Raw genomic sequence first — 27,986 nt, forward strand, 5'->3', positions numbered from 1 at the left:
TGCCATTCTTTAGTCCTCTGGGACCTCACCCACCCTCCAAGAGTTCTCACAGATAATCACAAACGGTTCTGAGATTGCTTCAGCTAGTTCCTGAAGTACTCTAGGATGAATGTGATGAGGCCCTGTCAACTTGAATACATCTGACTTATCTAAATATTCTTTAACTTGGTCTTTCCCTATTTTGGCTTGTGTTCCTTCCTACTGTTAATATTAATTGTGTTAAGTATCTAGTTACAATTCACCTTACTGCCTTTTATGTCCCTGGCTAGGTGTAATTCATTTTGTGTTTTGCTTTTCTGTATTTGTCCTTACATGATTGTGCTATTCTTTTCTATTCATCCTTAGCAATTTATCCATGTTTCCCCTTTTTGTATGATTCCTTTTTAATTTTTAGGTCATTAAAGAGCTCCTAGTGTAGCCACATTGGCCTGTTACTTATTCTTCCCTTCTTTCCTTTGCATTGGGATAGTTTGCTGTTGCACTTTAATATTGTCTCTTTGAGAAGATACCAGCTCTCCTGAACTCCTTTTGTATTTACCTCTGGTGTGTAGGTTTAGTTCCCTGGCTAGCAAGTGCCCAGCTTTTCAAGCCCTGCGTTATGTATTTCTGCCATCATTCTGCTCAATGCAGACTTACACCGTAGAATTTATAGGACTAGTTATTAGTCATTCTCAGTTGACAAAGATCTTCTCCAACACCACTGGCCACCATTCTACTGGCAATATTGCCAGTAAGCTATTCATATCTGTAATTCTCCAAAATTGAAAAGGCACCTTCGGTGCATGCCAGTTTAGTAACAAAATAACATTTATGTGAGGTAACAGCTGTACACTTTCCACTTGTAAAAACCCCATGATCACAAAACCACCTCCACAGAACAATTCCACTTAGACTCCTTTGATGTCAGGATTTTGTTCTAAACTGCCTTGTTGGTTATAGAATCCCTATTAGATTGGTCCTATTTATCAAATCCAGGCTCGCTCTCTTTCTTCTGGAAGCACACTCTCCTCTCTGATCTGCCAAACGATTTGGCTGCTGTTGGAAGGAGAAGCTTCTGCTGCTCCTCCTGCCATCTATAATATCTTGGATCGCTCTGCCTCATCAAATCACCATTTCCAGGGAAAAATGACTTTTCAGATGAGATTGGTAATGAGAAGAAGAGCAGATGAGGCAGCAGGATATAGGAAAGATATCCCACAATACAGGAAATTAAGAGAAGACTGTTACACTAGCAGTGACTTGTGTAATTAGATAATATTTAACTCCTACTATGCTACTCTACCCTGAAAAAGTACTTTTGGACACAGTTTGCATAGAAAGTGCTACACAAAATAAAGTTATGTTATGCTATGATGTAAAGTCTAAGGGGAATTCGTTGCTTTTGGTAATGCCTTAGATCAAAAAGATTTAAAAGCTGATTCTGCTCTCATTTACACCAGTGCACCTCTAAGAGGAGTTGCTCCTGATTTACACTTGTGGAAGTGGAAAGATAGTCAGGGGTTTAGGTTCTTAGCCCTGCAGAGGGTTTTAGTAGCTCTTATGGTGCAAGCTATTTTTGCATATAATGATGAGTTAGGTTAATTTCATACCCTACAAAAATGTGATTCTACAAGCCATTATTTCTATGAGAAGTAACAACGTCATAGTGCAGTAAATTTAAAAAATGAATGATATGCTTATTCCTATGCCACGTCTCATGAGGCTTGTGAAATCAAATTGTGGAAGAATTTGCTTACCTGATCTCACAGATATTATAATTAGTATTACTAATAGTTATTAGTAAGCTCTTAGAAAGCTCCGGCAAGGTGCTCAATGCTGTACAAGACACAAACTAAAGGCAGTTCCTGCTCACAGTCTGCACAAGACAGACACAGTGATAGAAGGACTCAATGGGGCACACAGAAGGAAGAACACATTGTTTAAACATTAATGATGTAATTAGCTCACTTCTTGTGGGCACTGCAGAAAAAAGATTATTAAACTGTCTACAGGCTGTTTGCTAGCATTGTAATGATACAATTTTGAGTTGTGGGACTTATGAAGAGAGTAGATCAAGAAAATATAGAGATTTTTCAGGGGGGAGGGTGTTGTATTATAGTGATTTATTTATTTAGGAAGTTTTAGCAGGTTTAAAAATCATTGCCATGTAAATGTCACAAACAAAATGACAATCCTTACAACAGTTAGCATGGTTTCTTTTTGTTCCACGAGACATTATGGGGCCAGAGAATAATCAAATCTTTTTATTTAGCCAAGAATTACCATAATAGAGAGGGAGCCTCTTTAAACCATCCAGAAGATGTTTCTGGCAATTTTATTAAATTGAATGGAACTACTGACTCTACTCATATTTATCAAATCAGGCACATCTATTAAACACTAATATTAAAAAAATTGGACAGGTGAGTGGAGATTTTTTCAGGCCAATATAGTCTGAGTATTGAATAAATGGTAACCCGATATTTATTTGTCCTACGCTTATTTTGCTGGGTATGTAATTGATCCATTAATTTTTCCATGACAAGCAGCTCCCATATTTTTTTTAACTTGTCCTCTAGTTTTGAACTAGTTTTCTTTCCCCACTGAAAGGCTATCAGTAGTTTACCAGTGACTAGCAGATGAGATCTTAATTCTTCAGATCTTTGAATATAACCAATTCCATTAGGAAACCCCAGGAGAATAATCAAAGGATCATTGGTAATAAGTATCCAATACTTTGTAATCTTTGGTTGCAAATTGTATCCCAATACTGACTGGATATGTCCATCATATCACAGGATTTGTTTTTGATGACTCCATGCACATTGAATTCAATTAAGGAATCTGCAAATGAGCAATGATCATGGTATGGATCATTTTATCAAAGTTATGGAAAGAAACTTACAAAAGGATTGGAACTTCAGCCCTGTTTTCATGTACATGAATCCTTCTACTATCTGTATATTTTTGCCGTAGCTTATGGCATAGAATTAGTTATATTGACATTTAAAAATCACAATGGCATGAAATGTCACCATACTCTACATTTTTAAGTCAAAAGGAAGGCTGAAGTCAAAGGCACATACTGTTATTGTCCTCTGGAGAGGAGAGAGGATTTTTTAAAAGTACGCTCTATCTTTGCTTAAGAGGAATATTACCAAAGTAAAAGAAGCTATTTTGAGCCTTCTGACCTCTTCTTTGCTCTTTTCAGTTTCAGAAAACATGATCTTTAGTTATTAAAGAGGCCACTTAAGCAGAAAGCAATAAAAGAAGGTGACAAGGAGATGGTGTAAAAACCTCTTGTATTTTCCTAAAACATAAAAATGTCTCCTTAATCTCAAGGCTAGGGATAGGAAACTATATTATTATTATTATATTATATTATAACAATATGTAACGTATTAGACACACCATGACCCTTGTGATAGACCCAGGCCAGTTGTGTACAACAGAGTAGTAGAAGGCAGATATACTGGCCACTGGATTAGCAGTTTTCTGTTCCCTGACTGACCAGAGCAGGGGCTGCTCCAGGCTAATGAGAACACCTGACTCCAATTAACTTGCAAAGAGTCAGGTGAGACCACTAAGTTAATGTGAACACCTGACTCTAATTAAGGGCCCTTCTGATACTATAAAAGGGCTCACTCCAGTCAGGCTGAGGAGTGCCAGGGGGCCAGAGGAGAGGAAGTGCGGCTGAAGGGCTGAGTAATGAAGACACCCTCAAGCGGGAGAGCTTTGGGGAAGTGGCCCAGGGAAATGTAGAAACTCTGGCAGGCAGTGAAAGGTCGGCTGCCAACAGCTGCTGCCATTAGGGTGCCTGGGCTGGAACCCGGAGTGGAGGGTGGGACCGGGTTCCCGCCCCCCAACCCACCACTACAGAAACACCTCCTGGGAGGGGAAAACAGGCCCCTGTCAGGACAGGAGGCTAAACTGTTTTGGTATAAGGCTGTAAGAGCAATAGAGACTGGGAATTCTCTCACCAACCTCCTTGCTGGCTTATGATGAAAAGGGCTCAGTAGACTGTATCCCTGGCCCTAGAGAGAGAAGGCCTACCTGGAGGGTTGCAGTGAACCTCTGAAGCTAGCATAAACCGCCTGGAAGCGTGGGACTCAGGGGGGCAAGGTTGGAGCTCTGCCACACCCTCCATTAAGCACACTGAATAGATCTATATCAAGGTTTATTCAAACCTATTAATGATAATGATGCAGTTCAAATAGATAAGGTATTCTTCTTCAAACCCTGCCCTAAACTGCCTATAGCAGGGATCACCAATCTTTGGCACGTGGCCCATCAGGGAAATCCGCTGGCGGGCCGGGCCGGTTTGTTACCTGCAGCGTCCGTAGGTTTGGCCAATTGCAGCTTCTACTGGCTGCGGTTCACCGTTCCAGGACAATGGGGGTTGCGGGAAGTGGCGTGGGCTGAGGGATGTGCTGGCCGCCGCTTCCCGCAGCCCCTATTGGCCTGGAATGGTGAACCGGAGCCAGTGGGAGCTGTGATTGGCCGAACCTGCAGATGCTGCAGGTAAGCAAACCGTCCTGGCCCGCCAGCAGCGTTCTCTGATGGGCCATGTGCCGATCCCTGGTTTACACAGAGTTTCTGTGCTCTGTTAACAGCTTCTGTGTTTCACCCAAGAGGTGGCTGTATTTCATTAGTTCCATCACATGTATGGTATTCTACTACAGACCAACATACACAGCTCTGAGAAGTGACGGGCCTCCTGGAGCCAATCCAAAGCCATGTGTTGGATCAGCTGACATCAGGGATTATCAGCAGAACCTCACAATCTTCTCTGTTGCATCCGTCTCCTGCAGATGGTAAAATTGACCTCAGGCAGAAGCCAGCTCGTGGATGCATCACTGCATCATCACTGTGTTTTGTGTCCACATCAAGCTCTTCCAGAGGCAAAGAGGCCTAACTACAATATTTCAATTAAAGCCAGAACAACAGAAGGTAGTGTGGAGATGTCATTACTACACAAGATTGTGAACTTGGGGACTGCATTGATCACTTTAATTTCAGGCTCCTATATCAGGCTTTATCCTGAGTGCTATAAAAGATGCATTTTTTACCACACGGTAACAGACCCCTGGAAGCTATTCCATAGCGAAAACACGGTGAAGGCAAGGCACCTTAGTTTTACCACCAGGTAAAGTAGGTAAAGTAAATCCCTACCTCAGGCTAACTTTGCCTAGTTACCTCATAGTAAAACTAAAGTGCCTGGTCTTCGCTATGCTTTTACCTCAGAATAGCTCCCCTGTGTTAAGTTACACCCCCCCATCCCCCAAATACACCTTTTTTAACAGTGAAGACAAGGCCTACATGTTTGTCTGGGCAGCTGACTATCACCCGACATAGAAAGACACCGAGAAGGCAAACAAATGCCCCCTTCCAAGGGTATTATGAAAGCACCATGCAGATCTGCATTTTAAATCCCTGAGAACTGAGCTGAAAGGCTTAAACTACGAGATTTGGATGGCACTAAGTCCCCAACCCTTCCACATTCTGTTGCCTTCTGGCCAGGATCAGCTGACTGGCTTTAGCTCTAGATAATGTATGAGATAGGGTTTGATTCTGCAAAGTAAAAAAAAATAAAAAAATAAAAAACATACACTATATTTTATAAAATACCAAACTGTTCCATTTATGTAGTACCTTCCACCTCAAGAACTCAGCATGCTTTTATAACCATTTACTAACTTTGCCTCAAACACTCCTCTAGGGTAGGTACATGTTGTTATCCCCATTGAATAGATGGGGAAACTGAGGCATAGAGAGGTGATGTGATTAGCCTCAGGTTATATCAGGAATCAGTAGCAGAGCTGGCCATAAAATTACAGTGAGTTCATGGAAAATTAATTATACTGACAGCACAGTATCATGGCTTTACATGATAGCTGTGCCATAATCCATCAGGGGGTCAAAAGCAGCTACTCTTTCAAAACACTCTGAGATCTTTTAAAACACACTATAGAAGAAAGTCTGTTCTATGCCTGGCTTCCGGAGGTAGCTTAGTCCTATGCTGACACTTGACATAAGAGACTCCGCGGGCCATGAATTTAGACTGCTGTCTGACACTGTCCCTCAAGAGAGAACAAGGATATCAGGTGTCCCACTTGAAAGTCAACAACTTGACATCAGTGCATCTTGCACTGCTCCTTATGATGATGGACAACTAAGAACGGCTTAAAGATACAAAGCAAACAGCAAAAGTAAGTGGTTTTGAAATCAATACAAGAATGATCAAGTGGCAGAAGAGTACTTGTTATCTGTTCATCAAAACGATGCAAAAAGACATTCTGTGCATTCCGAATTTAATTTAGCTACTTGCTTTATCATCATAAACACTCATTTCAATATAGGCAGTGGTTTTTTTGTTTTTTTTTTTACCCAGACATGAACACTATATAATTGCTGGTATTTTGGAGGAGACACGGTCTTTACCTTTATCCATCAAGGTAATTTATCACTGTCCTTTTTTCTCTCCCCCTTTTGCGGTGATGAGGTGGCTTGTCAGCTCAGCTTGTTCTTAAAAAGCTAGAGTGTAATTCAATAATAAATTCACTCAAAGGCTAGCGGTCATGAAATATTCGTTTATTTGTACTCCATTAGATGATCTGCACTGCTGTTCTAGCTAAGCCAAGTCTTTAAAGCCCAGGGGATGTATTGTATAGATATTCTGTCATATATTTCATTCTGCTGCCACTTCTGCACAGGCCATGTAGGAAATGCAAACGTACTGTGCTGATACGGTTCCACCAGGGATAATAAACACCTCCCTTCCAACAACAGCATTACATACAAACTCAAGCAATAAATAGAGAGTGAGGGCTAGATTGTGGCTTTAGAAGCTGCTGCGGCGTTAGTGGGAGGGCCACAGAGGGGCATCACACTAGCCACAGGGGCTGGAGGCATTCTCCCCATGGAGGGCAAAAGCAGGCGGGCAGAATGTCTTCTCCTGGGCACTGAAGGCATGGAGTGCACACAGAAACAGCAACTGCAGCACACTTTTAAAGGCCGCTGAGGACACCCCCACCCTCAGCTTTGACCCACTCCCCACCCTGCTCCTGTTGGGATGCCCACTGCTGCCAATCCCCCCTGCTCTGCACTCCAGGGGTGCTAACCTCCCCCATGCAGGATCCGAGTACCTCCTACACTGAAATGGGAGTTACCTGGATAGTGCAGAAGGTAAAACAGGGGCCAGAATTCTGATCACCTCCAGTGCAGCAGACAGACTCGCTGCACCCTCTCCCCACCCATCCCCATTGTGCGGGCAGGGTATGGCCGTGAAAGGGAAAAAGGAAATGGCTACATATGTCACCGCTTAGGAACAAATGCTACCACCCTGGCTCACGCTAAGCATTACTTTCCTCTGCAAGCAGTCTCATGGATAGCAGCAAGATTATTATCTGCCAATCTCACACTGGACACAAGCCGCGGGGAAGATTCAACAACAAGAATCTGTGTTCTGTTTTCTGAATGTTAATGATAAATGGTGTGCACATGCATGTCCCTCTATCAGCCCTGTGGAGTGGATCCCAGAACACTTTACTGACCACACACATTTTCTCTGGGTAGGAATTACTGATAGTGCAGTGCTCAAGAGTTGCCACCTCTGGGGTGACAAGCGATAGCTTTAAACAGCACACAGCAACAGCATCCAAAACTTCAGGATAGCGAGTATCCAGTTAGTCCAGAATATCCCCCCTCTCCTGGGAAAAGTGCCATGGGATCCTAAATGACCACAAGGGCTCAGGACCCGAGTTTTACATCTCATCAGAATAACAGCATCTCCAGCCGCTCAGTTTCACAAGTGTCCCTGATACCATGCTGGGGCACTGGCCTGGCACTTGCTCAGAAGAAAAAGTACCCACCTACTGAGCCACTAACATCACTTTCTGCAGCACATGGATTTTCCTTAGCGAGCTCCTATGCTAAGCTCAAGGCTGTTTAATGTGTGAGATGTGATATCACAGCTGGAAATGGCATGTCTACAGGCCATATTTATTGATAATCACCCACTGTTGATATTTAAAGAATAGCAAAATGTCATAAATAACTGATGTAATTGCAGAGCTCTTCATGCTGAAAGTAGATTAAACAGGAAGGCCAATTTACCAGTTCCAATGTTATAAACGAAAAATAATCAGTTATGAAACCTGTCCCACTAATTTTAATCTTTGCATTCCCTGTTCTAGCAAAGGAAGAGCTTTACGTGCCAGGGATGTATGAAACCTCAGCCTTTTGGGTGGCAGATGTCTCTTTTGAGCTCAGATCTTTCAATTGTAGGATATTTAAATACTTCAAGATGAAATCCACTCCTGAGCAGAGAAGAGAGCCAGCACAAAGCCTATGAACCATTTAAGCCCTGTTTTTAAGGAATTAAGTGGCACTTAAGCAGTAACATAGATCTTGTACTGGGGCACAGAAGTGAATTTCGCTCTCGTCATACCAGTACACTATTGGGCAGCTTCACCCATTATATGAATGGGCGACATGAGTAATTCCTGGAATATCTGCTTGTTACTGAAAACAGAGTAGGCTCTTAAAGAACACAAACAAATTGCATTGTAATATATGGACGGTAGAATCCGACAGTTCTTCAGTTGTCATTGGGAAAGCTCATTAAACAGAGACACGATGTTGGATCTACATATAACAAATCTTCCTGTCCTTAAAAATGTTGTTATACATGATCTGATGTCAGATTCCCCTATAATAAGGCTCCTGATTGACAGCTCAGGCTTGAGAAATGCTACCCCAAAAATATCATCATGAAAATGAAATTTCTAGTATAAATTTATTCCATGTTCTGGTACATGCTTTTTATTGCAATAACTAAGAATGCTGGTATCTGACAGTCGAGAATCTGTTAAACTAACACTTAGGCAAGAGTCTGCACTATTTAGTATCCAGCTATAAAATTTACAGTCTTGTGAAGACTGATAAATATAACATTGTTTGCTACATAATGATTGCTTGGCTTTAATCCAAAGCCCTGTAGGTAGCCTTCTTGGGTTTGGCAGAGAGTCAAATCATGGACATCAGCATATCAAGCCGACTCACTGACACTGATGTATTTTTAAGAGGCTCATGTCTGAGGTCAGCTTCCAGGACCATTATAGAGAGTCACAGAGTGTGGTGAGCATGGGGTACCGAGGGCAATATCCTTTTGTCAGCTGATCCATGGAATAACCTTGGATCAGCTTCAACAGAGCCTATGGTGGCTGTGGAAATTGCAAGTATTGAATTGGCCCTATGAGCATGCCAAGTTAGGTGTTTACAATTCCAACGCATTTCCATGGCACAGCTATTTTCTCTGGGAAAGCTGAACATAAGGGATAATTAATCAGATTGAATTTAAATTCTGACACTGCCAAGTTTGATCAGCGATGTCTAGAACCCTTCCCATAGCTCAGCATGATAACTTCTGAAAGACAGAAATCAACACATAGTGAATGATCACTGAATTATCAAGAATTCAGCAAGGTACTTAAGCATGTGCTTTACTGTAAGCACAAGTCGTCCCAGGACTTCAACAGAACTATTCAGGTGCTTAAAATTAGGCATTCACTTTGCTGATTTGGGGCATGAACTGCAGATTCTTGCTGTTCCCTACTTCTCATGATGATGAATGTCTCAGCATTAAAAAACTTCAACCTGCTTTCTGCTTTACTTTTTACATGAGAAATATCAGGCCTTCTCTAAGCTGCAGGACCTTTTCAAGCTCTTTGGAGGCCTTTAATAGTCAGATGTAACATGAGGCTGTAACTCTAGAATCATAGAATCATAGAATATCAGGGTTGGAAGGGACCTCAGGAGGTCATCTAGTCCAACCCCCTGCTCAAAAGCAGGACCCATACCCAATTAAATCATCCCAGCCAGGGCTTTGTCAAGCCTGACCTTAAAAACTTCTAAGGAAGGAGATTCCACCACCTCCCTAGGCAACGCATTCCAGTGATTCACCACCCTCCTAGTGAAAAAGGTTTTCCTAATATCCAACCTAAACCTCCCCCACTGCAACTTGAGACCATTACTCCTTGTCCTGTCCTCTTCCACCACTGAGAATAGTCTAGAACCATCCTCTCTGGAACTACCTCTCAGGTAGTTGAAAGCAGCTATCAAATCCCCCTTCATTCTTCTCTTCTGCAGACTAAACAATCCCAGTTCCCTCAGCCTCTCCTCATAACTCATGTGTTCCAGACCCCTAATCATTTTTGTTGCCCTTCGCTGGACTCTCTCCAATTTATCCACATCCTTCTTGAAGTGTGGGGCCCAAAACTGGACACAGTACTCCAGATGAGGCCTCACCAATGTCCAATAGAGGGGGACGATCACGTCCCTCGATCTGCTCGCTATGCCCCTACTTATACATCCCAAAATGCCATTGGCCTTCTTGGCAACAAGGACACACTGCTGGCTCATATCCAGCTTCTCGTCCACTGTCACCCTTAGGTCCTTTTCCGCAGAACTGCTGCCTAGCCATTCGATCCCTAGTCTGTAGCTGTGCATTGGGTTCTTCCGTCCTAAATGCAGGACCCTGCACTTATCCTTATTGAACCTCATCAGATTTCTTTTGGCCCAATCCTCCAATTTGTCTAGGTCCCTCTGTATCCTATCCCTGCCCTCCAGCGTATCTACCACTCCTCCCAGTTTAGTATCATCCGCAAATTTGCTGAGAGTGCAATTCACACCATCCTCCAGATCATTTATGAAGATATTGAACAAAACCGGCCCCAGGACCGACCCCTGGGGCACTCCACTTGACACCGGCTGCCAACTAGACATGGACCCATTGATCACTACCCGTTGAGCACGACAATCTAGCCAACTTTCTACCCACCTTATAGTGCATTCATCCAGCCCATACTTCTTTAATTTGCTGACAAGAATACTGTGGGAGACCGTGTCAAAAGCTTTGCTAAAGTCAAGATACAATACATCCACTGCTTTCCCTTCATCCACAGAACCAGTAATCTCGTCATAGAAGGCGATTAGATTAGTCAGGCATGACCTTCCCTTGGTGAATCCATGCTGACTGTTCCTGATCACTTTCCTCTCATGTAAATGCTTCAGGATTGATTCTTTGAGGACCTGCTCCATGATTTTTCCGGGGACTGAAGTGAGGCTTACTGGCCTGTAGTTCCCAGGATCCTCCTTCTTCCCTTTTTAAAAGATTGGCACTACATTAGCCTTTTTCCAGTCATCCGGGACTTCCCCCGTTCGCCACGAGTTTTCAAAGATAATGGCCAATGGCTCTGCAATCACAGCCGCCAGTTCCTTCAGCACTCTCGGATGCAACTCATCCGGCCCTAGTTACAGCTCCTCCTTTCTGTAACTGAGATGGGAGGGGATGCTGAGTCTGTCAACTTGGGATTGCCGTTTTCAGGTCACTGTTGCAGAGCACTCTTGGAAAACTACATTCGTTTGAACAAGGGAAGTCAAACCATGGACCAAACTGGATTAGTGGCACTCATTCACTGGCTGCTTTGTGAAAAAAGCAACTTGGGCCATTTGCACAGGAAAGAAGTGTCTTACTGCACCACTGTGGCAGAGCACGCGGAAGCTTAAGTGACTGCAAAGGAACCTTGGTGCTAGAGAGCACATTCCGAGTGGGAAAACCACTTTCACCCAAGGTGGGGCATGGGCATGTAGTCTAAATGGAACACACTTCTGAATTAATTCTGAGGCCAACTGTGCACTGTCTCACAGAATCCACAAGTGGATTCTGACCCATGGAATACACCCTGGGGATAAATGTAAGATGGGAGATAAAAAGGTTTCCTAAAAACGGCTAACTATTAAAGACATAGAATGAACAAGGTAAATTAATTCCACTACTCTACAAAGATTAGCGGAGCCAACAGAGTCTTACCATTACAAGAAAGAGTATAATGAAAAGCTGAATAGAGAGGGTATGGATTTGATAGTGCAGAAAAATGGCTCTGTCCCTTTAATTTCTCAATCTGTGTGTGCCTTACCCCTGGGAGGACAGTCAGCAGCTTTATATTAGTTATGAAATTCTTCAGATATCTATTTTCCATAGGCAGGCATGTGGGATGTTAGTAATGACATAGTGTTGGTCTCCTGCATCTTTCTGCTGTTCTTTATTAGTATTTCATTGCACACAATTCCCCATTCCACCTCTGACTGGGAACATAGGACTTGAGCTTTAATTCTTGTTTAAAATCCCCCCAAACACTTACCCTCCATCAAATGGATTCTCTCCTGCGATGATGTGAGTGCTGTCCTTGCCAATCAGGAACTTGATTCGATCATAGAAAGAGTGCAAGTTCTGTTGGGATGTGGGGGTTTGAGTCTCCTGTATGATATCCAGGGGGTCAGGTGAGCCCAGGCACAGTGGGTTAACATGGCACAAAGGCTGCAAGCAGCAATCTGGGTCCATACAGTCCACCAAGCCATCTGCAGAAAGGAAAGGGAGATTTGAGAGCAGCAGTGACAAGGCGCATGAGACACATCCAAGTGGCCAGATCCCCTGCTTGTGGACCTCTGTGAAGTTCTGCTGATTTCAATGAAGTGACACAGATTTACACCAGCTCAGAGTATGGCTTGTTGTTTTAAAAGCTATTTGAATAGAAAAGATGAAGCTCAAGATAGCAGATTCTTTTAAAGAAGGAGAACTGAAAATCTCCGGGGATTGATAATAGGATACAGAATTTTTCACCTGGCTCTTGGTCACCCCATGACATTCAGACTCAGCTGGTAGTGAGTGAAGGTTGTTACCCTCTGACGGCTGTTCTTGGCTTATGTGAAATGAGTTTGGTGCCTCAGGCCTGTTCCCTAGAGACAGGAATCTAAACCCTAAACTCTATCCCCGCACCTGGTGCCATCAGTTCCATTCTCAGCAGAGACACTCAGGGCTAAACAGGCACCGAGGCCCAGGTCCGTAACTGGTGCAAGTCAACATAGCTCCATTGAAGTCAGTGGAGCCACCTGCGAAAGCTCCATGCGGGAAAGCTGAACTACAGCTTGACACTTAAAGGAGCGGTCCCTGCAAGATTCAGTGGTGGGGAAAGGGATAAAGCGGGCCTGCGAGGGAAAGTGTGCTCCGCGTCTGCTTGTGCTGTACCTATTCTCTAGATCAACTGAAGGCTTCACATTCCCTGGCTGTCAGTCCTGTACCTTTCACCAGCACTCAATTTGCGATAAAAATAGCACTAGCAGTCACATGCACGAGGAAAGCCTATTAAGCATATTTTACTAGAATTAAGTATTGTTGTTTGCCAAGCAACCATATGTGTAAACAGAAGCATCGATTTCCACAGGACTCTTCCTCTCTTCCCCAATACATTCTGTGATGCCACAGTTCATCACAAACATCTTGGTAATAAACAACGACAGGGAAGGAAATGCAAAGAAAAAGCATGATAGCTCTGTGGGGGTTTGGTGAAGCATTACGTTCAAAAATAAAAGTAGTTAGCATGCACTTGAGATGGATTCTTAAATCAGATTAAGGGACTAGACATTTGGGGCTTGGTTAATGGAATATGGAGCCCTTCACTTCTAAGTAATCAGTTCAAATAAGGCAGTTTGATAGGGAAGGAAAACTGCTACCATATGATGGCTGCTCAGAGGCTTATGTGAAATGTACGGTACTGTCAGTCCAACCCCTACAAGCGATCCGTATCAGACAAACCACCCTCAATAGCTAGTATCCTATTTGCAGTCTAAGAACAGAGGCAAAAACTGAATGTGTGTGAACAGTAAAACTGTCCCTCAGGTGGCAGGACAGAATATTTTCAATTTCTAAGAAATTATTGCAAAATAAACCAAATCAGCTTGCCTTTACTACACACTGGGTGTCATGGTCTGAGACCAGTTGCACGGACATAAATCAGGAGACATCCCCCTGACTTAAAGCAATTATTCCGAATCCACACCAGTGTAACTAGGAACAGAATCTGGCTGATTTTGTGTGTGTGTGTGAGTAAGTGAGAGAGACAGAGAGAGAGAGATTTTAAAAAGTGGTCAGCATTGGCTAATTGCCATTGATGTTAATGGGAGCACATTTAGGCCACCGCTGAGTGCTTCTGAAAATCCAATCTATTATCTCTCTTCCTGTCGGTTCTTCTATCTCTCTCTATAACTCCTTCCAAATTGCCATGACAATGCACCAGCTCACGCACAAAATCTGCCCATCTGCCTTGTCTCATGATGACTGATGATAATGACAAAAGTACTAATTATATTTTACTTGCCCATCTAAAGAAGCAGATGATTGGGCTAGCAGGATTTTGCAAGGTTGAATCTAAGTTGGAATCTGAGACACAGTTTAAAAAATAAAGAACTGTGTAACTCTAATATGCCTATCTACATCTAGCAGGTTTTTTTTTAAAACCCACCCCATTACTGTAGAGAATACAGCTTCAAGTGAGATGACACCTTGTCATTTGCTCCCACACATTAATAATGTTTTCTAAGGCTGCAGACACTGTAGTGAGAGGCTGGCAAACCTGCTGTACCATACCTTTTCATTACCCTGTCTTTATTTCAGACATGAGAGCTGCAGTTTGGGATTTGAAATTGTAAGATGGCAAGGAATTTCTGTCTTCATGAGATGCAGGAATCCTGGGAACCAGGCTACCAGGAACCAGATTAGCCTTTCTCCTAATACTTTTCAGCCCTATGTTTTCCAAGTTGGCTATAACTACACCAACGGACCTTGTCATTGACATCTTATAGCCCTTAAGTTCCCTGCGAGTTGAACACAGATTTAGCTACTCAACTCTCATTGGCTTTAATGGAAGCTATAGTGCTAAACTTCTTTCACCTTCGAAAATGTAGGGGCTGCTTGTGTCTGAGACATCCCAAAGACCTGCAAGCGTTAAACTAAACCCGATAACAGATAACGATGTTCAGCCACCCATCCAAATATCTTTTTCGTTTGTTTTTTACTGTAAAATCAGTTATCAATGTGGTGTCTTTCAGTGAACGGTAAGAAGAAATAAATGATGTTGCATACAGCTGTGTCTCCTCACATCCTGTGAGCTCTTACTTTCCTTGTCAAAGTCGTAAGAATAAAGTGACATTTATGAAGAGCCCTCCCCACAAAGCAAGTTGCTCAGGGAGCTACACAGATGCATAAAAACAAATTAAAATGCAATAAAAGCCATGCTCCGATAATCCAAAAGAGATGAAAATAAGTGAAGGGGCCCAGTATGAAAAGAGAGGCAAAGAGAATGGGGGAAGAAGATATTGACAAGGCCAGATGGGTCCTACTCCAAAACACCTTCGAGACATACAATGGCAGGAGGTGTTTTTTTAAAGGTGGGATGATGGACTGAGACAGAAATGAGTACTGCACACTACAGTCTAGTGCAGAAAAGGCACGCTGACCTGAGAGGTATGACAGAATTCCTAACAGGGTGGATGGTATAAGAGCATAACTATCCATCAGAGGGAGGCTCAAGGAAGAGGTCTCAAATATGAGCCAAGGGTGCTAATTTAAAGTCGATCCACTGACATAGGGGCAGGGTATACAGTGGCCATAATATGCCCAGGTTGCACAGATCAGTGAGTGAGTTTGTTGCTGGATCCTGAATGTGGAGGGAATTACAGTAATCAAACCATGAGGCATGTGTTGTTGTCGAAAGGTTTCCATCAGGTAATTAAAGTTGTAGCCTGTGGAGACTGTGACACCAACATTTTTCTACCACGTCCACTACATGGTGCATCCCCTTCAAAAGTAACCACAAGATTCCTCACCTGACTCTCAACTTTCAATGAATCTCTTCAACTAGTGGGGGACATGAAGGAGGAACTAGATTGCCAGAGGGACAGTCTGCTCAGCAGCATGACTTCTGCTTTCCTGGCACCAGGAAAGAGGCCGCTCCAAAGCATCCAGCTGGCGCTATTCTGAGACTTTAAGGCAGAAGAGACCGTGACAATCATCTAGCCCGGTTGTTCTGAATAACACAGGCCAGATAATTTCACTCAGTGATTCCTGCATTAAGCCCAATTAATTTGCGGTTGAGCTACAATACATCTTTTAGAAAGCCATCCAGGATTGTTTTAAAGACTTCAAATGATGGAGGATCTACCTTGCTGGGAAGCTGTTCCAAATGGTTACTTGGACCACATGCTCTTTGGGGGCAGGGACCATCTTTTTATTCCGTCTTTATGCAGCGCCTAGCACTATGACTGGGGCCTCAATACAAGTAATAATAATAATAACAATCAACTTCTCGATTAAAGACGTGTGCCTTATTTCCAGTTTGAGTTTGTCTAGCTTCAACTTCCAGCCGTGCTGGTTTTAGATATTCAGTGCAAACTTTCATCCAAGGGAGAACTGGGACTTACAAATAAAGATACACAGGACCCTGCATTAATTAGGCCACCAAGCTACTCCTGTCCAGCAATGAGACAGGTGACAAAGAAGGGAGTGCTCCCCTCGGTGCCTCACCATCATGCTGGGGTGAACTTAAACCCATGTGTCCGCATACACCCCTTTCTCCATTTCACCCCACTGGTTCTTTATCCTGTGTGAGAGTGAGGGAGCACACACAAAAAGGGGCATGGACTCTGCAGAGCAAGATTTCTCAAAATGACAAGTGATTTTGGGTGCTTCAGTGATGTGTACTTTCTAAAAGTGAGGCCCCTTTAAGGTGTCACAAACTGTGCACCCATAAATCGAGGTGCCCAAAATCAGTAGCCACTTTTGAAGATCTAGGTCACCATGTTCAATGTGGATGACTATGCTAACCCTGTGCCTTATTTGCATCCCTGGGACAGCTTCCAGGTTAGCTGGAGCACAGCCACCTTGCTTTCCCGACTGCTCACCATGCGAAGACTTACAGAAACAAGGCCACAAGTAATTTCCTTTTAAAAAATGTTTTGGGTGGTTTATAATAACAACATGGAGTTCCAAGTCTGGACACTGACCTCCTTGATGGCTAGCTGGATGGAGCACTTGACAGGGGAGAATCCTGGATTTTGATGACCTGCCTTTCCCTTCTAAGCATTCTGGAAGGGTTAGGCTGTTGAGCAAACAGAGATGCTTTGTGGCTATACAGCATCGCCTGTGAGCTTCCTGTCTGTACTCTAATTTCTCTCAAAGCCCTCTTTGCTGAGATGGGATTAAGAGCCAGAGGCACAAAGCTAGTCATTAGCTTCTAGGAAATGATCTGCCTGGTGGGCATTATTGCTTACAAGGAGAGGCAAACTTTTCAATTTATTTCTTAATGTTGATGAAATAAGTGTGAGGTATTTTTTCCCCAGTACTAAAACTACATGTCACATTCACACCCACAAGTGTATCGCAGGAGAATTCATTTCAAGCAACAATGGGACTCCTCTTCTTGAATTCTTTCGGTCACCTCAGTGTTTGCTGCCTGCAAAGTGCTCCCAGGAGCAGCAGGATCTGCTTCCCCTTTCAAGACTCATGCAGCCTAGTGATTCGTTTCCAAGACTCTCCGCTTCAGCATTCAATGCCAGGATCAGAGTTTTATACAGAGATAAAGGGCTGGTTTCGAGAGACTGCTTCTGCAGTAAACAAGATCATCTGAGAGCTAATAAAATTTCAAATTAGCTGTGACTTTTCATGGCCCCAGAATTGTGTTGGGTGATTTAATGGGCAGCGTCTTAGCTCGCCAGGATTGAATAATGGAGCATTTCTACAGAGTTATGGATGCTGCAACAAAAATCCGTCATGCTAACATCAACAAGCAGAATGCAAATAACCTTCAGCTAGAGGTGTTATTATGTGTTTAAGCAAACTATGATGGGTGCTGCATGTGGAATACTGTGATGGAACATACGGGCCACGGGAAAGGACAGAACAGTACCTACACAGACTGAATATTCTGGAGCATGACTCCTCTAATACTAGCCAGAAACCATGAAAACAGAGTCTTTCATGTTGAACGAGGGTACAAGTTCCTGATGAACCCTGATATTGGAAGCATACACGGGATAAATTCAAGGTTCCATCCTGCTCCCACTGAAGACAATGGAAATTTTGCCGCAGACCTTCAATGGGAACAGTGCCTAAGAAAAACCTTTTGTAACATATGAAGCAACAAAAATCTGTTAGCCTTTCTAATGCAGTAAGGAGCATTTCCTTTGCCTGTACAAGAGTAAGAGGCACTCCTGTCTTTCCGTCATTCCATAGAATGACAGCTTGTCTATCTGTCGCAATGATAATTATTTGCCCTGTAATGTTTTCAGATTTATTACGTGGAGAGCAAAGAGATGGAGATTTTAACAGATGCACATCTGCGGCCAGAGTAAACACAGCTGATTATTCTTGCTGCTTCATAGCTTCATAGATTTTATGACCAGAAGGGACCATTGTGATCATGTAGTCTGACCTCTGGCACAGCACAGGCCAAAGAAATTTACCCCTTGCAGAGGGCCAGCACAAAGCTTACAACTATGGGACTTAAGCAGCCAATAAGCTTTGTGCTGGAGCTCTGTGCAGAGCTGAATTTCACCGACAAGCACTAGTCAGTGTACACATTGCAGCATCTGGACCTACACTAGAATGATCTTGCAAAAATGGTGAGGAGTCAAAGGAAAACTCAACACAAATGTAATAGAACGATGGACAGGGGGCCATTCCTTCCTGAGCAACCATCTCATCTTAGTATTGTAACCTTTGTTCTTCCCCTCCCTCCCCATCTGCCCTATTTTTACTTTGTCTGTTTATGTACTAAGTTAGAGTCCAAACTCTTTGAGAACAGGACTATGTCTTTACTTCCTTCTTTGAAATGCCCAGTACACATGTATGGGCTCAAAAAATAATCAATCATTATTTGTATTATAGCATAAGAACATAAGAACGGCCATATTGGGTCAGACCAAAGGTCCATCTAGCCCAGTATCCTGTCTTCTGACAGTGGCCAATGCCAGGTGCCCCAGAGGGAATGAACAGAACAGAGTAATCATCAAGTGTTCCATGCCCTGTTGCCTATTCCCAGCTTCTGGAAAACAGAGGCTAGGGACATCATCAGCATCTAGAATCTATGAAACAGCAAGAATAATAAGCTGTGTTAACTCCCTCCAGACATACCTCTTTCAGAGGATCAGAGCCCCACTGTGGTAGGTGCTGTACAGGCAAGTTATAAAAAGGACAAGCTCACACTCTTGCTTATCACAGCACATGTATGAGACAATGAAGTGGGATGGAAGGGGGAGGAGGGTTAACAGTAAATATGTGTTACTCGGGTTTCTTTAACTGCCTATAATACGAAGACAATAATGGTAGTCACACTGTCTAGCTATCCTTATCCTCTGATTTCCTCTTTATGGTGGAAGTGGTGGTGGTGGTGAAGTCATGTGAACATGGGATCTCTCCATTTCTTCTACTGAGGATTGTCGAGAGAAGGTGCACCCCTTCCTTTGCCTCGTTCTGCACCACTACAGTGCCATTATGCCTTCTTTCTGAGGTAAAGACAAGTGCTGTTCTATGAATCTACCAGCAAGAGGCATTTTGGTAAGGCCCAGCCATCAGATGTGAATTGAGACAACCAAGGTCACTCCTAGATCACCAATTCCCTGGCTTCAACACAGAGGCTATGGAGGTGGCTCAGTGACATCCATTTCTGAGTGTCCTGATGTATGGCTCCACATCACACTCACACATTCAGCAAGATGATTGCCTAGCACAAATGCTGCACAACAACTGCTGTCCCACCAGAGAGTCACAGGAGAAATGAACTCCCTGAAAATGTGAACTAGTGATGCTGGTCTCTTACTGGAGGGAAGGGTGACTAACAGCCCTCCTCAAAGACAAAGAAAGAAAAGCCAATAATTTATAAGAAATCACTGTGTAACAGCTGTTAGATCTTTTCAGGGAAAGCTTGCCGTTTCCTCCTCTCTTTAGAAGTTTGTAGTTCTTCCAAGATGACCCTGTTGTCTGATTGGATGTGTTCGTGACGAGAAATGTTAATTTATGATGGCTGTTTTCCCAGGTGCATTCAGATCTTAATATTTCCCTTAGCCTTTGTAAATTTAGCTAGCACATTACTGTATCATTTTTTATGCGATCAGGGAATTGGAAAGTTCCCCTACCATGTCCAGGAGACAATATTCTTGTGCTATAAAAGCCTTGCATGCATTAAGTAAATATTCTAAACAGCATGCAGGAAACAAAAAATCTGAAATCACTAAGCACTGCAAAGCACCCATCACTTTGTCCGCAGCCAACAAATTTGTTTTGGGATTCCGTCAGTTTCTTTACACTCTTTCTTTTACAATCCTGCCATTATTTTCCCTTCTGGCCCTACATACTGCAAAAGCACGCTTTGTTCTCATACCAGCTTGCCAAAGAGAACACTTTCATCCTCAAAGAAAAACAGGGAGGATGGTGAAAAAAGGTGCCAGATTCCTCCTGGAGGAAGAGTGTAAAGCACCTCAGTTCCCTTCTTCTGATCATTACATACTCTTCAGTCTGCCAAGGGGCTTCCACACCCTCTGAAGGTGGCAAACAGAGTGATCAGCGGAGGAAGCTGGCCTAGCTCTGAAGTCAGTGGACTGTGGTGAACTCAATACAACAATGTGTATTGCTGAGACCCTGGCCCTAGAATTTACATCCGAGGAGGGCAGAGTGCTGGTGCACCAACTCTGGTATCTTGTGCCAGCAATGGCTCATTCCAGATGCCTCAGAGAAAGACGAAAACGCAAAATGCAACAGCTCAATTGTTTGGTGCTCCGCAGTTTAAAAAAGGAGAGAATCTTATTCTGCTAGACGGGGTTGGAGGAAAGGGAGACAGGATTGTGTCTTCAGGCTGCGAGCTCTTGGGCAAGAACTAGTTGAGTATGGAATTGCACTTGGAAAGGCAAAGAGGAGGTCCTGTGTACTTTGGAACTCTGCATTCTTACTTGGCTACACTGCGCTAGGGTCTCATGAATAAGACATAAACTGAGGAAAGAGGAATTGCTGCAGAAGAGAGAGAATCATATGGTGCCTTTTTCATTTCTCCAGAGAAAAATACCATGCTGATATGGCAGCCCCACTGACATGGAGAAGGCATTTGAGAAAAGAAGGTCGGCAGGCTGCTTGTGTGTGCTAATTAGCCTGGGATGGGCCAGGGTTACTTTAGTTGAAGAAGGATATTTTTAAAATATCCTGCAGATACCATAATCGCTACGGAGATCTGTTTAAATTGAGATCCCACACTAGTGTGCTTGGGACTTATGCAGGAGGCTCAGACACACTTATCTCTCTCATTCATATGAAGATTGAGACATAGTATTATAAATAAGGTGTTATAGTTACAGAATGTTCTTCGTCCCCCTTCTGAATTTTAAGTGTGCTACACTGGAATCACTTTGTCCACCATTCTTTGGATGAGAACAAAATAGCTATTTAACACCCCACAGCCAGGCTGCATAATACTTTAAAACAAAGAAAAATTCTGTATGCAACTGAAACTGTGAGGGGAATGCCCGTAGGAAGATATAATTATTGAAGTAGAAATTAGGAAAGGAGAATGGGGAAAAACAGCTCCTTGCCAAAAGTATTATGGGATCTTTAATGACCATAAATGGTCAGGACCTTGATTTTGCCTCCTTCTTAACTGCATCGAATTGTCCCTTACTGGGAAATTGGTTAAATATTGACTCAAAAGACAGCCACTTTCCAAATAACTAGCACCTCTACTTGCAGACCCTAGAATCCTCCCTTCCCAGGTACTGACCTAGCTTCCTCAGATAAATTCAGGACCGTGATGAATCCCTCAACCCTAAGTTAACATGTGAATTGGACATAAACTTTGGCAAAAAGGAGATAGCTAGCTTAATATTGATAGTTCTCCTAAGAACTCAGGGCACTGGAAGATGCTTAAAACAATAAAATTGCTCCACTAGCCAAACATTTCTAAAGCTCCAGCTGTTAATACAGAGTGATTCGTACAGGGGGAAAGCTTCCCCGAAATAGAGTGCTGATGCAGGTTTGCTCACATGCAGCATGTCTGCGAGTTGGGTAGGATATTCCCCCACACTCAATCTCTGACAGAGGTGATTTCTGGTAGGAAATCTATTTTCCAGGAAGGAAATGGTCCCTATATTCTCCCTTAAGGCTCAAGGTTTTACAAGGGCCTTTAAATCTACTCCCAGGTCCTATCAAGGGGCAATTATCCTTGGCTACTTAGGGCAATTATCCAGGTCTGCACTGTTATAAGCATGCGGCTATTTGCACGTGGGCTGAAGCAGAGCTGCCAGCGTCAGCACTCCTGAAATGGAGTGGTTATGTAACACAGAACAATGGCAAGAGAGTCACTCTAGGATCTTCCTCTCTGTGCACATTTTTAGAAAACTTCTGCAGTTTGCTGTAATAAATTTTGTGACTCCTTGGGTGCAGCCTACACAACCCTTGTAACCTTAACTGTGCTGGATTGTTAAAGGTAGGGTAACCAGACAGCAAGTGTGAAAAATCAGGATGGGGGTGGGGGTAATAGGAGCCTATATAAGAAAAAGACCCAAAAAAACAGGACTGTCTCTATAAAATTGGAACATCTCGCCACCCTAGTTAAAGGTGAATCACTTTCTGCTGTTTTCCCTGTAATGACCCTGGAATAAATACCAGCTCTGGTGTAAAACCCGGTGCGATGACAATCCAGTCTAAATTTTACATTAGTGTAACTGAAAGCAGGATTAGACCCACCGTGTTAAAACAGTACTGCCAGGCCAGCCCAATGGCACATTTTTCTTGGGATTTTTCCTGGCAATATCATTGTTCTAAATGGGACAAAGATTCTCTTTCACTGAGCACATCTCTTACTCCTGCCATAGCTTGTCACTGCTTCTCTTGGGCCAAACAGCCTTCCCCTTTACTGAAGAGTTTCTGTTACCTGTCTCCCATGGAGTCTGACTTCCCCAGGACCTGAACACATTCTTTTTAACTCCAGCTCCCATTACAGTAAGGAATTTCCAGTGGCAGCGTTCTGCACGGTACCATTGCGTTAGAACCAGCTGAATGGTGAACTCGGGCAGAGTGAAACGCCACGTACTGTGAACAGGAGTCAAAGCCCCAAATTGTTTCAATGCAAATCACAATTCTCGTATGAGAAACTTGTATACAGAAGCTCTTCTGGGAACAAAGGGCCAGATTTAAAAAAACCCAAAACATTTAGATGCCTAATTTCCATTGATTTTGATGGGAGTTAGGCACAAAATACCTTCAAAAATATGGCCCAAACTGACTCTTGGTTTAGACACATGCACAGATGAATATTTAAAGGCTAGACTGAAATTAGCCCTGTACTGGCGTGTGAGGAAAGGTGAAAATAAACCACTTTATTTACCCCAAGAGAACATAAGAACAGCCATACTGGGTCAGACCAATGGTCCATGTAGGCCAGTATCCTGTCCTCTGACAGTGGCCAATACCAGGTGCTTCAGAGGGAATAAACAGAACAGGCAATTATTGAGCGATCCATCCTCTGTTAACTACTCCCAATTTCTGGCAATTAGAGGCTAGAGACGTCCTGAGCATGGGATTGCATCCCTGACCAGTGTGGTTAATAGCCATAGATAGATCTATCCTCCAGAAACTTATCTAATTCTTTTTTGAACCCTGTTATAGTTTTGGCCTTTACAACATCCCCTGGCAATGAGTTCCACAGGTTGACTGTGTGTTGTATGAAAAAATACTTCCTTTTGTTTGTTTGAAACCTGCTGCCTATTAATTTCATTGGGTGACTGGGGTTTTTGTGTTATGTGAAGGAGTAAATAACATCTCCTTATGTGCGTTCTCCACACCATTCATGTTACTATAGACCTCTATCTTATCCCCCCTTAGTCACCTCTTTTCCAGGCCGAAAAGTCCCAGTCTTTTTAATCTCTCCTCATATGGAATTTATTTGATACTCCTAATAATTTTTGTTGTCCTTCTTTGTACCCTTTCCAATTCTAATATATCTTTTTTGAGATGGGGCAACCAGATCTGCATGCAGTATTCAGGGTGTGAGTGTACCATGGATTCATATAGTGGCATTATGATATTGTCTGTCTTATCCATCCCTGTCCTAATGGTTCCTAACATTCTGTTCACTTTTTGACTGCCGCTGCACGTTGAGTGGATGTTTTCAGAGAACTATCCACCAATGACTCCAGAATCTCTTTCTTGAGAGATAACAGCTAATTTAGACCCCATCATTTTATATGTATAGTTGGGATTATGTTTTCCAATGTGCATTACTTTGCATTTATTAACACTGAATTCCATCTGCCATTTTGTTTCCCAGTCACTGAATTTTGTGAGCTCCCTTTGTAACTCTTCGCAGTTTGCTTTGTGCTTTGGACTTAACTATCTCAAGTAGTTTTTTACAGTCTGCAAATTTTGCCATCTTACTGTTTTACCCCTTTTTCCAGATCATTTATGAGCACTAATGCTATCCTTCCTGTAGGAGACAGGGCTCTGGCACCCCACGCCAGCACATTGTGCTCCCTGAAAGGGTGAAGCAGGGGCCAGTGTGGCCCATGCTCCCTCAGTGCTTTTGGAGGTCAGTGTGACTGCCTGAGACACAATTCCCCTGGGAGATCTCGCAGGGGTGGTGTAGGTCTCACTGCTGCTAATAGGGACTGCAGAGCAACAAGCCTTTAGTGTGAGGGACTGAACACCTTTTCCCAGTTATCTTGCTGTACAGAGTAGAAACTGATTTTTCAAGTAACAGGTTTAAAGACCACGGGTGAGATCTATCACTCTGGCTACTTTGCACCATCCCAACAATGCAGCAGGAAAGCTGGCAGATTTAGCCCCGAGGATCCCCCTGCATGGAGCCACTGTCGTAGTGCCTATGCCACCCTCCCTCGGGCTCTTGGTACAGGAGGTATCTTCAAGCGAGTGATCTCCAGCTGTCCCATCCCATGAAGCGAGACAAAAGCTCGTGCTCAAATAAACTGGTTAGTCTCTAAGCTGCCACAAGTACTCCTTTTCTTTTTGCAGATAAGGGACGGCACTTATCACAGGATAAACACAGCACTCACCTTTTGCTTCTCCAGGCTACATCTGTTGCCTTGTTGGCTGACAAGGTAATCAACAGTTCCTTTGAAATGAATAACCCAATGAGTCACCACATAAGAAGTGAACACCTCAGACCATGGAATCTCAGACTACATTCCCACAGAGCCAGAGTCTGATCACTCTCTTTTTGATGTTATGTTTATGGGCTCCATTTGCTCTGGCCTGGATTACCTCCGAGATTTTTTGGCCCTCTCTCCAAGAAACGACAATTTTTTTCCACAGAAGCTAGGATTATGCTTGGATATATTTACCATATTTTTACACATATGGTGTGGCTAACTTTATTGGTGCCTTGTGTCAGCTGTAAATAGAAAGAACTAATACAGTAGTATTTGGTTTCATCTGAGGGAATAAGCGGCCTTTGTTCTACAGCTTGTACTCTTTGTATGGGGCTCTGTGTCTCCCCTCCCCCCCATCTTTCTAAGGGGACAATTTGGTCCATTTACCATGCCAGATGTACAAAGGCATTTTAAATATTCGATCAGAAGCCCGGTCCCTGTGAAGTCGATAATCACAGGGTTGGCCTTTTAAAAAAAAAAAGCTGTACTGTTCTTGTTAATACGATAAAACAAGACACGTGCAAAACGCAGTCTGCATTTCACAGTCTGGGTCCTGGCCCGGACTGTGGTTAACAGAGCTTTTTGCTGAGTGACAACAAAACAAATTATGCAGTCTCCCTTATGCCTCAAATTTAATATCTCATCTCCAGCCCTCTAATTCAAACCTTCACACTGTTCCAGAGTTTCCTTTGTAATGAGATAACTCTGAACATTAACTTTGCATTACGCTGAGCTATTATTCTCATGCCTGACTCATTATGTATGGAACTGGAATCAATAAAACGTGGACTGAGAGGGACTGGGTGGCTTGGGGGGCATGTGGATCAGCTAGTTAAGCCTCTAGGTTGGTTCTTCACATCCATCCCAGGTGAGTAAGGACCCTTGGTGGCAGTCTCAGGAGAGAGGCCATGTTTCAAACAGACGGGGAAACTCATCGCTCTGTGTCATGGCTCAGGCACAAAGGTGGAGATGGGGTGGAGGGAAGCCTGCACTGCCACTGACTGTGCTGTGCCTATTCTGAGAATAAACAAACCTCAGACTCTTGCACCCAATTCATTCAATTTAAATTCATATAAAATATGGCAGAATTAGTCTGGCAAAGTTCACTATCCATTCTCCATCAGCTGACAAGAACAAGGATCTTTTGCACCCTAGAGTCCTCCCAGCTGGCTCTGGGCCTTGCTAAGAGAAGCAGTGTAAGGCTCCGTGAAGCCTGATAAATCACATACACTCTCGTCCTACCTCCATCGTTGTCTTTTCCATCGCCGCATGCTGTCTCCATGGAAGTATCACAGCCCGCTCCTCTCCAGCCCAGCTGGCAGACACAGTGCCAGCCATTCATGTCCAGAGTGCATCTGCCATTGCCATGACACAGTCCAGGGCACCCCTCTGCAAGGCAAACAGTCACACATTCTAATGCACTGGAAGTTGTTAGGAGGACTAGGGACATAGAAAGACGACTTGGAAACGGGGCTGGGGAACCTCTTAAAACAGCTTTTTTCCTTTGCCTTCTACTTATCTCTTCTTTCCCATTGATAAGGTTTCCTGCCTCTTTTGCCATCCAGAATCAATGGGGACAGTAGAATAAGAGAAGGGCATTACATTCATTGTACAAGTACTTCAAGCTTTGGTGACTACAACTCACGGCTCATAGATTCATAAACATTAGATTCATAGATATTATAGGCACCCCACCTCTACTGCAAAGATGGATTTCTGGGGTGGGGATGCAGTCTGCTTTCCTGATTCTTTAGCAGCGCATGCAGCAATCCACCCTACACTTTGGGTTGCTTTGCAAGAGCAGGACTTGGAGTAACCCAAATCCATGGCAGGTTAGAGTTCTCAGCACCGCCTGGGAGGCAGTGGGCTCTGGAAGGTACAGCAGAGCAAGGAAAGAACCTAGGTCTCCTGAGCCCCACTTTAGTGTCCTCTCCAATGGGCCACTCTGCTTCTACATATGTATGCATATATATATATATATATGTACATATCTGTCTGTGAAGAGAGACTACACGATGGTGAGATTTACTATGAAGAGTTTATCGACATGACTTTGGGATGACTGCATTGTTCCCAAGAGGCAGGGCCATGAGTGAGTTATGTAAGTCATCCCATACAAGTGCTGGTAGAGCATTCCTACCACACCACACCCTCATGTACTCTGCACAGGTTCCAGAAGCACCAATTCAGTTTGTAATATCTGTTTAATAGAGATTTAAACACTTTTACTGACACTATTTTTTCTATCCATCTGCTTTCAAAGGCAGTTACCTTACTTTGCATGGGTCCAACTGAACAAGCATCAGAGGGAGCCAGGAAAACCTCTTTAAAAATGACCTTTTTACATTTACACACACACACACACACACACACAGTATGTCACACCTCTAAAGCATGTGTGTGTGTATGTGTGTATGTTATTATAGCCAGAACTGGCAGCTCTGCCTACAGTCAAGGCTGCTTGACATGTCCCATTATGTAGCCCTGTCTTCAGCAGCTTGTAACTTTACCAAACTTTAGACATTTGAGCTGAAATTTTCCATGCTCAATGTCTGTGCTCAATGTCTGTCTCAGACTGATTTTTTTTTAAAAGTTTCAGCTAAAAAGGTTCAGCAATTTCCAAGGACAAGATTAGCAGCAAAATATGTCGTTTGTCCATGTAAATATGGAGTGGAAATCTATCAACTGCATGAAAAAACTTGTACAGATACAGACAGACATCATCTTCCTTTCCAAATGCAAACAGATGGACATCGTACCAAAAAGACTGAAGGTAAAAAATCCATTACAATCTACATACCACACAGACTATGCTGACAGCTTGTGCCACATGCTCTCAAAGAAACTGCGAAATCACCTGATCAAAATCCTCTACAGCAAACAGGGAAAGATTAAGAATGAGCTCTCAAAAATGGATACTCTCATAAAAAACCAACCTTCCACACAAACTTCCTCATGGCTGGACT

General features: G+C 43.3%; 1 protein-coding gene across 14 annotated transcripts in view; it reads right to left on the reverse strand.

Moving 5' to 3' along the window:
• TENM4 (teneurin transmembrane protein 4) overlaps positions 1 to 27,986 on the reverse strand; it is a 2,292,082-nt gene that overhangs the window by 108,247 nt on the left and 2,155,849 nt on the right. For all 14 annotated transcript variants that reach the window (XM_075126359.1, XM_075126347.1, XM_048840453.2 and 11 more), the window contains 2 exons: positions 26,263 to 26,409; positions 12,183 to 12,399 (listed from right to left, as the gene is read on the reverse strand). In XM_075126359.1, coding sequence (XP_074982460.1) covers positions 12,183 to 12,399; positions 26,263 to 26,409 — 364 coding nt within the window. The remainder of the gene's footprint in view (positions 1 to 12,182; positions 12,400 to 26,262; positions 26,410 to 27,986) is intronic.

This window comes from Caretta caretta, chromosome 1, assembly GCF_965140235.1.
Source record: "Caretta caretta isolate rCarCar2 chromosome 1, rCarCar1.hap1, whole genome shotgun sequence".
In the NCBI taxonomy this organism is placed as follows: Eukaryota; Metazoa; Chordata; order Testudines; family Cheloniidae; genus Caretta; species Caretta caretta.